Raw genomic sequence first — 10,715 nt, 5'->3', positions numbered from 1 at the left:
AAATCATAAAAAAATTCACTAATATTCTTATCCGGTGATGTACTAATTTATAAAAATATTTTCAACATAGGTTATTTGGTAAAAAAGTGAGTTTCTTTGTAATACAACATATACTCATGCAGACAACCAAACACAAATATCTTCTCAACCAGACTGAACATATGCAGCCAACCAAACAGACCCTACTGCATCTTTCTAGCCTATCTCAACTCAGTCTGTATGACTCATACAATCAGACTGAGAACATGCAGGCAACCAAACATACCCATAATACATGCACGCATGCATGCATACATACATACTTTCCGGAGATTGATTAACCCAGGACAGATTAATTTACTAAGTCTCTTTATTAATTAAGTAGTAACATCCAAAGACTTGCTGCCTTCAGTATGCGTGTTACACGTTGCGCAAATATTGTACTCGATCCGTGCAGTTAGAGTGTGATTGGTTCTGATGGACATTGGCTCGTGGATGCGTATAATCTTAGTGAGATATTTGTTTGATTATTTATATATACTGTTTCAGTTTGGTTCAAGTTCGCATATACTTATATAGACGGGTCATTTGTCAGTATTAAAAAATTATTTACGTACGGACAACCAATCACAATCTTAACTCTTATATCCACTCATATAACATCATATTCGGTCAACTAAACAGAAACTCAGTTCAGCCTTAAATAAATATAATCAACTAAATACTCTTCTTTTCAACAAATATAACTATATTTAGACTACTTTCCTCAACCTACATATACAATCTATACAAATAAAACTTATACGGACAAACAATCATATTCTAACTCCAACATACATAAATACCATATGATATGAACCTTTTCACCGTACTTGAAAGGTACTAAGACTTATAACTCCGAACACTAGCACCTATAACGTTATCACATATGGTTTTAATGCATATTACATATGGTTTTTAAGCATATTACAGATGGAACCATCGTGTGTAATATGATATAGCACACACGGTTTCCAATAAAAACCGTATATGATATTTTTGTAAAATAATATTTTTAACGTTGAAAAAAATTGTACCCGAGCCACCCCACGGGGGTCGTGTCACACGTCACATGATTTTTCACGCAAAATACGCGTGCACGGTTTGTAGGCAGCGTCTAACACATGATCTCATGCCTCGTGCGTAGCTTACCTATCATCTCACATATACATCGTTGCTGATAACAATAGTATATTTTATTTTTAATGTCCAATAATTTGGATAATTATTTGAACATATAAATAACTTTAAATGAAAAGTTATAAACAACAAAGTCGTAGATCATGTCGAAAACTATAATTTTTATATAAAAAATTTCTTCATCCAACTTTGTATGAATATTTTATAAATTTTCAAATATATAATACACATGAATATTTTATAAAACTCGTCACATGAAAACTATAATTTTCATATAAAAAGTTTCTTCATCCGACTTTGTATGAATATTTTATAAATTTTCAAATATATAATACACATGAATATTTTATAAAACTCGTCTGTGTTGATCATCTAGACACAGATAAATATTTATGAAAAAAACCCATCCATATCTAGAAAAGCGAAAACATATAGATGGTTTTATTAAAAGGCAGTATGTATGTAGATGGCTACTAGACACATAAGATTTTTTATATAGGGCCATTTGTGTCTTTCAATAACACACAAACGATTTTTTCATGAAAATTGTCTGTGTCTAAGAACCATCATCATTTTAGTAAAGCTGTCTGTGTGTTCTCGCTCTTCTGGACGACTGAGAATATCATAGATATTTTTAATAAATGAATTATAAGAAAAAATTAGCAGATAATCTTCTCCTCCTTTTTCGAATCTAATCTGAAATCAAATTACGGTATTGCTCTTGACATATTCGTTCCGCAGTTCTCATGGCACGTTCACATCTTCATATCTTGATTTTTTTATAATAATATTATATTTAATATTTATATTTTCGTTATAAGTCACATGCACTTAGGTACGTAGAGACGAACATGATTGATATGGGCCATCGGTTGGTAAAAAGGAAACAAAAATCAATCGAGCGGTCGATCTGTTGGTCTGTTTCTTCAGCATTGATGATCGATAGGGGCATTGTCGTCACGTACTCACATGCGTGCAATATAATGGGATCAAGAGTTCAAGACACCACCCCAGCCAAAAATAATATTCGATCTACACTACTGATAGGTGCGTGTACTTTACTTAGCAAAAACAATGGCCTGCGCCCCGCACGCTATCCACGAGACAAGGATGCACGATGCTCTTGGTTGACGATCGCATCAACACCTTCACGTGAGCTTTGTCACTGTGTCATCGTGTCATGGCAAGGGTATATACGAAAATGTAGAAAAATGTAATTATGTATGTCTTTACTCACATACAATCTATTTTGGTTATAAATTTTGGTTATAAATTTACTCACATACAATGTAATTATGTAATTATGTATGTCTTTACTCACATACAATCTATTTTGGTTATAAATTTTTACTATCTAATACTAATCTATTCATTGATTCTTTTAACTATTATATAATTTTTTACTTATTTTTTTAATAATAATCTTAATATAAATAACGGTGTTGATAAACGTGTTTCATTGCATGCATGCCCTATATATACTACCCCCACCCAGGGAGCAGCAAACTCACCAGCAGCAGTAAGCAACAACCACCTAGCTCAGCTGCACTAGCTACCTAGTAGAAAGAACTAGCAAGCTAAGCAGCCATGGACGAGTACTTCTACCATTCTCTGCTCCTCGCGGTCGCCGCCGTCACGCTGCTGCAGCTGTTGAAGGTAGCCATGAGGCCGAGGGCGCGGTTGCCGCCGGGCCCGTGGAAGCTGCCGGTCATCGGCAGCATGCACCACCTCGTGAACGTGCTGCCGCACCGCGCGCTCCGTGACCTCGCCGCCGTGCACGGTCCGCTCATGATGCTGCGGCTCGGCGAGACGCCGCTCGTGGTGGCTTCGTCCAAGGAGACGGCGCGCGCGGTGCTCAAGACCCACGACACAAACTTCGCCACGCGCCCCAAGCTCCTCGCCGGCGAGATTGTTGGGTACGACTGGGCCGACATCCTCTTCTCCCCCTCCGGGGACTACTGGCGCAAGCTACGACAGCTCTGCGCTGCCGAGATCCTTAGCCCCAAGCGCGTCCTCTCCTTCCGCCACATCAGGGAGGACGAGGTGAGTGCAGTGCGTAGTTAACTTGCACAGTTACCAAACATGACAATGCATGACTGTGTTAATGTAACGTATAACGCATATGAGACTGTGTGAAAGAACAGAACATTAGGATAGGCTCCGAAGGAAAAATTCCACAACGTGATGTGAATGTATTCTGACCGGTGTATTTGTGTTAAGATTTATGTTAAAGAATTAAATATAAAATATAAAATAAGTGAGAGAATCAATAGATAAATAAGAGAGATAGGGAGATAAAAGATGTGTGTACATTAAGTTGCCAAGTTGTATTTTTCGGATAGGCTCTGCTTGTGCACGCTGTACTCTCTGCGACTCTGCCTCTGACGGTCGCAACGCATGCAGGTGATGCTTCGGGTGGAGGAGGTCCGCGCGGCGGGGCCGTCAACGCCGGTGAACCTGACCGTGATGTTCCACACCTTGACCAACAGCATTGTGTCGCGGGCGGCGTTCGGCAAGAAGCGCAAGAACGCACCGGAGTTCCTGGCGGCCATCAAAGCCGGCGTCGGCCTGTCGAGCGGCTTCAACATCCCGGACCTGTTCCCGACGTGGACCACCGTGCTGGCCAAGGTCACCGGCATGACGCGCAGCCTCCAGGACATACACAGCACGGTGGACTCCATCCTGCAGGAGATCATTGATGAGAGGAAGGCCATCCGCGACGAGAAGATCAAGAGCGGCGCCGAGAACGTTGAGGAGAACCTCGTCGACGTGCTCATCGGTCTGCAGGAGAAAGGCGGCTTCGGCTTCCACCTCAACAACAGCAGAATCAAAGCCATCATACTGGTGATCGAGAAGCATTCAACACATATGACTTTATGTCTTCGAGGCAAAGTACACATATAGATGGTTAATTATGACACGTATGTGCAGGACATGTTCGCCGGAGGGACGGGGACGTCGGCGTCGGCGATGGAGTGGGCGATGTCTGAGCTGGTGCGGAACCCGGCGGTGATGAAGAAGTTGCAGGGTCAGATCCGGGAGGCGTTCCCTGGGAAGACCGCGGTGACGGAGGAGGACCTGCAGGCGAGCAACCTCCGGTACCTGAAACTGGTGATCAAGGAGGCGTTGCGGCTGCACCCGCCGGCGCCGCTACTGGTGCCACGGGAGAGCATCGAGACGTGCGAGCTGGATGGTTACACTATCCCGGCCAAGTCGCGTGTCATCATCAACGCGTTTGCCATCGGCCGCGACCCCAAGTACTGGGACGACGCCGAGGAGTTCAAGCCGGAGCGGTTCGAGGAGGGCACCGTCGACTTCACCGGCAGCAGCTACGAGTTCCTGCCGTTCGGCTCCGGGCGGAGGATGTGCCCTGGCTTCAACTACGGGCTCGCCAGCATGGAGCTCGCGCTCGTGGGGCTGCTCTACCACTTCGACTGGTCCCTGCCGAAGGGCGTCAAGGAGGTTGACATGGCAGAGGCACCCGGCCTCGGCGTGCGCCGCCGCTCGCCTCTGATGCTCTGCGCCACCCCGTTCGTCCCGGCCGCCGCTGCCACCAACTAGCCTTGGCTACATATATCTCTGCTTCTGTTTATCTCATCCCAACGTAGCTAGGTGGCCGCGTTACATGCATGCTACCATGCATGCGCTCGTGCTGGCCACGTACTGCTACCATGGGCACGTGTGTTGTAGTACTTCCATCCATCTATTTAGCGCGCTGCAAGTGCTCTATAGTGTGTCAAGTGTTCACTCTATTGGACGTACGTACGTCATAATCTGCGACGTGTACTGTAATACGTTTGTACTTGTATAGGTGTGTCGTGCCGTAATAATTGTCATCCATTGTTGTCAATAATAAATCCGAAAACGGCCATTGTTGTCAATAATAAATCTGAAAACGGGAAAAGGCCGCCCAGTAGTAAGGTGGCCTTTTTTACCTTATCACTAAAGCTTTGGGCTTCCAATATTTTTTGTCATTTTGTGTCTAGACACTTAATTTGTCGGCAGAACAGAGCAGATCGAGATAAGTACCAAACAAAAAACAATCGAGAAATAAATAACAAAAGTGATGTACTTTTATATAGTCCTTCTAGTCCAAAATAAATATGGATTTAGATTACGTGTATTCATCTATTTCAAACTTTGACTATAAATTAATTTTTATATATTGAGTTTGGATATTAAAAATTATACAGCTAGATTTTACTATATTCTAGCAATATAAAAAAAATAGTAGTCAAAATTGTATTTAAGGATATATCGATATTCGAAATGGTACTTATTTCAGACTCAAGAGTATATTAGTATATCAACATCCAATCAAGCAACTCGATATCCAAACAAATTCAATAGCTACAAAAGTTGGCACAGTGCAACAATTAAAAGAGTGTTGCTATTCTTTATAAGCCTAAAATCAGACGTTTCCTCAGTCGACAATCGTCAGTCACATCATCTTGATCTGAAAGCTAGAATATCGTTTTCGTCCTTCGTCCCATCCCTCGCCCCTGCCCCACCCTAAACCCTAATAATGTTGAACGAACTAGATGACTAGCTCTGTCTTTCTAAGAACACAACTAAGATAAATGGTCCATTTTGTAATTGCTGAGTTAAACATCTCCCAAAGAATACAAATGACATCGAGTCTAGATGTAGCAGTTCGCACGCATGCATTGTGTTCATCTTTGAACGATGAATTAGTTTGCAGGCCATGCAGCATTCTGATATTATTAAACCTACAATGATTTAGAATGGGACGAAATGAGCATATCTCATGGGCCTCTCGCAACCAGAGGCGGAGCTTCGTTGGAGCGAAGGGGGCTTGGCCCTCTCAATATGTATACAACTATTCAGTAAAAATAGTAGTATTTAAGTAATTTGTTGATTAAGCTTTAAAATGGCTATCTCTATCTTAATTCATCTATCATTTAGTATTGACTTTTTTAATTTTGTGCCTAAGCTCCGCCACTGCTTTCAACACAACATGATCTCCCTATCCTTCTCGCAAACATATTTGTGTCCTTAATTTATGTACATCTCCGTCCATAGCTGGCTAGCCTCCATTGCATGCATTAGGAATTACTGACACAGAAATCAGAATCAACAAGAGCTCAATATTCCAAACGACGATCCCTTCGTATACTGCACGCTGGACCTTTCTCTCCCACATGTTACAGGTATATTTAATTTAATTTAATTTAGGCTGCATTGTGCAAGTGCATGGTGTCTCGTAGTGATGAGTCATTTGTAACATGTCGTTTGGCTGCATAAATAATACTGCACACATATCCGCATGCATGCATGCATCAGCTTTAGCACAGTGCAGTGTTCTGTGCACCAAGTTGCAGGGACTGTAGCGCTGTCATCCATGCACACGCTGACAATCGTGCTTCAAAGAAAAAGGATCTCGATCTCATGAGTCACGCAGGCCGGATCGCGCGTACGACATGCAAGAACAAATCTCCTGCCAAAAGTTTGTAGCCTGACAGTTAGACACGCCTGTTAATTCGATCAATTACCACTAACACAAATTAAATTGTTCTGGTCGAGTACGGAAGATAGATCCTAATCCCGGCCGTATCTGGCCCTGCTATCCTTAGAGTAGTAATACGGTATCAGGGATTAATCGGCCATATGCATACCCACTATCAGATCCAAATCTCCCGTACTGTGCACTTGAGCCCAACGTCGGCCTATTATATTATGACACGATACGTTGGAATGGTGGAATTTCTACATTTTAATTTATTTTAAACTAATATTTTAATAATAACATATGAGAATCTAAAGTTTCAGAAAGTAGCTCATTTAGTCACATTAAAGATATTGACATGACTCACACATTGGTCACGCCAATGAAAGAGCCACGCTGGCGATCGCCGCGACGTCGTGCCACACGTCGCCGACGTGGCAACCTTGAGTCGCGCCATAGGGTTTTGTGTGACCGATTGTCACACCAACCTCTTTGGTGTGACTCAGTCACATACAGAGGATCACGCTGGCCCTTCCCTCCTGCACCTCCTCTTCTACCTCGAGCCGCGGCGAGTAGAGGTGACGTTTTGTCGCGGCGCTAATGAATTCTCTCATTTCTCCACTAATCGGGTCTGATTCAAAGGAGATTTCACACGAACGTGTCCTAGGAAGGTAGCTCCTCTATTTCTTTCAAATTTTTTTTTTTGTGTTTTTGGATTGCATTTTTAGTTCAAGGGTAGTTACAGTTTAAGATTATGTTGATGTTGCTCTATGAAATTTGTACGTTTCAGGTTAGATCGGATGTCATATATCGTGCCATGTATGTATAGTTACGCATGTGTATCGTGTGGAATTTGTTACATACAATTATTTGAGCGTAGGAAATTGAATCATATATGGCTAGGCTTAATGTATATGAGCATTGCATGTTCTTCTATATATATGAGTATTTTTGAATTGTTGTGATGAAATGATGAGGTGTAGTGATTGAAATGGATAATGTGTAGGATTTATATGTGTTATAGTGATGATATTTTTGTATATGTGTAATGTTTGAATGGTTTGTGTAAATGGATCGGATTATTTGTGTATTTTATGATGGCACGGTTAATGCAAATAGGGAGTTTGATAAGATGAGGGAGCAATTATTGAAATTTGAAAAACCTCCTTGCTTCAATAAAATTTACTTAGGCTAGATCAATTATGAATGTTGATGTGGATGTATGTAATGTTATAGAGTTGGCGTCATAGAATGATTGAAAGTTGTACAAGGATTGTGTGAGTAGTTCTCAAGTTTATTGTGCGGAGTTGGTAATTGATGTGGGTGTCGAGGGAAGCTCGATATTATCAGTTCAAGATGTGCCGGGCAGTATTAGCCAGAAAGTGGATGTTGTTGAGCATTTGATCTAGGAAATTTCCATCATTGTCCCATAGGTTGCAGGTGTCTCCGAACTAAGCGATGTTACTGTTCCAGAGGTTCCTTGTGTCTCTATTCAGGAGATAGTTGCTAGTGATTTCAATAACTTTCATTTTGTTGTGGTATGTAATGACTTCAACAATGGTTTTTTAAGATGAGGAGGCCCAAGTAAATGTCAGGGAAACATCAATCTTTTCGTCGAACAGTAAGGATGAAGATGAAGATGATGAGGTAGAAGAAGTGAAACATTTGTCTGGTGTTGAGCAATGACATGGGGGTGCTGAGATGGAAGGAGAAGCGTGCGAGGATGAGAACGAGGCTTGGTGGGATGGAATTTACACGAAGCAGAAGATAAGGACACTGAAAGTTTTACATGTTGATATGATCGAAGTGACGTGCTACACAGACATTTCATTGACCAAGAATGCTCTTTGTGATAATAGCTTAATGTCTATGGAGGAGGATTGAGACAGTGAGAAGGAGTTGATTAAGAAGTGAATGATATTTAATAGTCTTGATAAAGTGAAGTTTTTGTTCAGGGACTACTCAGTGTAGCACCATAGACCATACGGCGTGGTTCATTTTTATGCGAAGGAGAGGTACACTATCAAATACCAAAGAGGTTGTGGATGGGGTGTATGGGTCCGTCTTATTCCAAATGACGGTTGATAATGGAAGGTCACAAATATGAAATAACCACACACTTGCGGGTCAATGAGGCCCCAACAAGTGCACTCCTAGTACACGGCGAGGTACCTTGGTCGATATCCCACCAAATGCGATACACATAATTACTTTTTCACTTTGAATTGGTCCAAATACGTGCAAGGGATCATTCTATAAACTTGGTCAAATTTTCTTGTTCTTTTTAGGGATCAGTTTGGTTCAGGTGTAGCAGTAGACGATGTTCAAACACCACACACATTGTGCACGAATAAACAATACATATGATTCACCTAGTACAATCGACGATGATTACACACAAAGTTTACAAATACTTCACATAGTACAATCTATGTGAAGACCCATCGAACTAACCACTTATGCTAATCGTCTAATCCATCATAGAGAAATTCATTATCATTAACATCATCATCCGGGATAACCACAGGCAAATTAGCAACAAGAGCCTTCATTGTCTCTATTTGCACCGTCTTAGCCGCTACCTCTTGACCCTCTATGGCTCTCCTCTTGTGCTGGGGATACATAGCACGGTAAAAATCATGAGTTGCTTTCTTACGGTGCTCCAGATAGCTTGACAGCACCATCGGATGACGCATACTCCGCCATGCAATCTCATGATCCACCTCATCTTTATCAAGGTACTCCTACGAATATCTCCGTTTACTCTATTCCTAAAAACAAATTCATATGAACTCTCATTAACAAGGTACAGTCAACATAGGATACTGAAACAGAAAATATAGATAATAAGCATAAAACTAACCATATCCTTGCCAATCACATGCTCTCAGTAGTACCTCACACCAAGTTCAGAGGGCACTATCCCGTATTGAGCATTCACATCACAAGTGCACTTCCTTGGACGACATGGTTCTATCACCCTATTCTCCTTTACTTGATCCTCTTCCTCCTCTATCCATTCACCATCAGGACCGTACAATAAATCCCGAAAGTTACAAGTAGCACCATGACGTTGCATTCAAATTCATGATACAACTTACATGACATCTAATTCTACATCATTCAAAATGTAATCAAGCAACCATTCTCAGTTTTTACATTTATCATCCCTTCACAACGGAAGTAAGGAGATCCCTTAGAAGGTTCACATAGCACGCTTCACTTACCACAGTTGCACAATGAAGGATCCCGTACTCATTTTTTTTCTAATTCCAACTCCTCTTTATCCTTCAATTTTTGTGGATTTGATGGCGGAGGAACCCAACTAACAAACTTGTCATATAACTTTGGATATTGAGTAAACTGTTTCACCTTCACAATCCTAGGGTCATACATCTCAGCTACATCAATCCATTGGAAGAAGTATCACATCTTCTAGTCCTGCAAATTATTAAAATATTATTTCAATAAAAATAATGACATATGTTTCTACCATAACCCATAACAAATATACACTCACACAATAATCCTTACATAGGTAGTAAGCGCGGCCAACAATATCTTCATGTAGCGACTGAAGGACCACGACAGGTTTACCATAGTCACATGAAGGGACGAGGAGAGCGGGAGAAACAAGGGCATCCTTGCAACTAACATCGGGATACTTTTTGCCGATGTGTGCTCACTTTTGCTTATGCCACAAATTAGAAGTCATACCGTACAACTGCACAAATACAAATCCATTACGATTTTAACATGCACCAAATACTTTTACAATGAACATTACCAAATCATATGCACTACACCTTAAACGGTCAATTTTGCACCACAACCTACAAGTGTAAAATGGTCAACATACAAGAATAATAAACATGCTACATTATGCATTGAACAACAAAAAACAAACAATAGCTAATATAACCAAAACTTAAAAATTTCATCACTTAACCTCCAAGCCCTAGGTAGCCCAAAACCATATATAAGTACAGGGAAAATTGAAATTGAATGAATATAATGGAGTATTTACCTTCAATGAGTAATCCCTCGTGAAATCTCCTTTGATTTGGGTCCAAAATTGATGGATTTGTTG

The 10,715-nt window shown here is 41.1% G+C and overlaps 1 protein-coding gene across 1 annotated transcript; it reads left to right on the top strand.

The window, feature by feature from the left end:
• The first annotated feature begins 2,677 nt into the window (after positions 1-2,677).
• LOC133911240 (premnaspirodiene oxygenase-like) lies at positions 2,678-5,052 on the top strand. The gene is made up of 3 exons (XM_062353442.1): positions 2,678-3,201; positions 3,562-4,002; positions 4,090-5,052. Exons 1-3 carry the CDS (start codon positions 2,746-2,748, stop codon positions 4,717-4,719), a joined length of 1,527 nt encoding a protein of 508 aa, XP_062209426.1. The 5' UTR covers positions 2,678-2,745; the 3' UTR covers positions 4,720-5,052.
• Positions 5,053-10,715: the final 5,663 nt, after the last annotated feature.

The sequence above is a fragment of the Phragmites australis genome, chromosome 3, assembly GCF_958298935.1.
Source record: "Phragmites australis chromosome 3, lpPhrAust1.1, whole genome shotgun sequence".
Classification (NCBI taxonomy): Eukaryota; Viridiplantae; Streptophyta; class Magnoliopsida; order Poales; family Poaceae; genus Phragmites; species Phragmites australis.
This window is presented reverse-complemented; position numbering and strand designations above follow the sequence as displayed.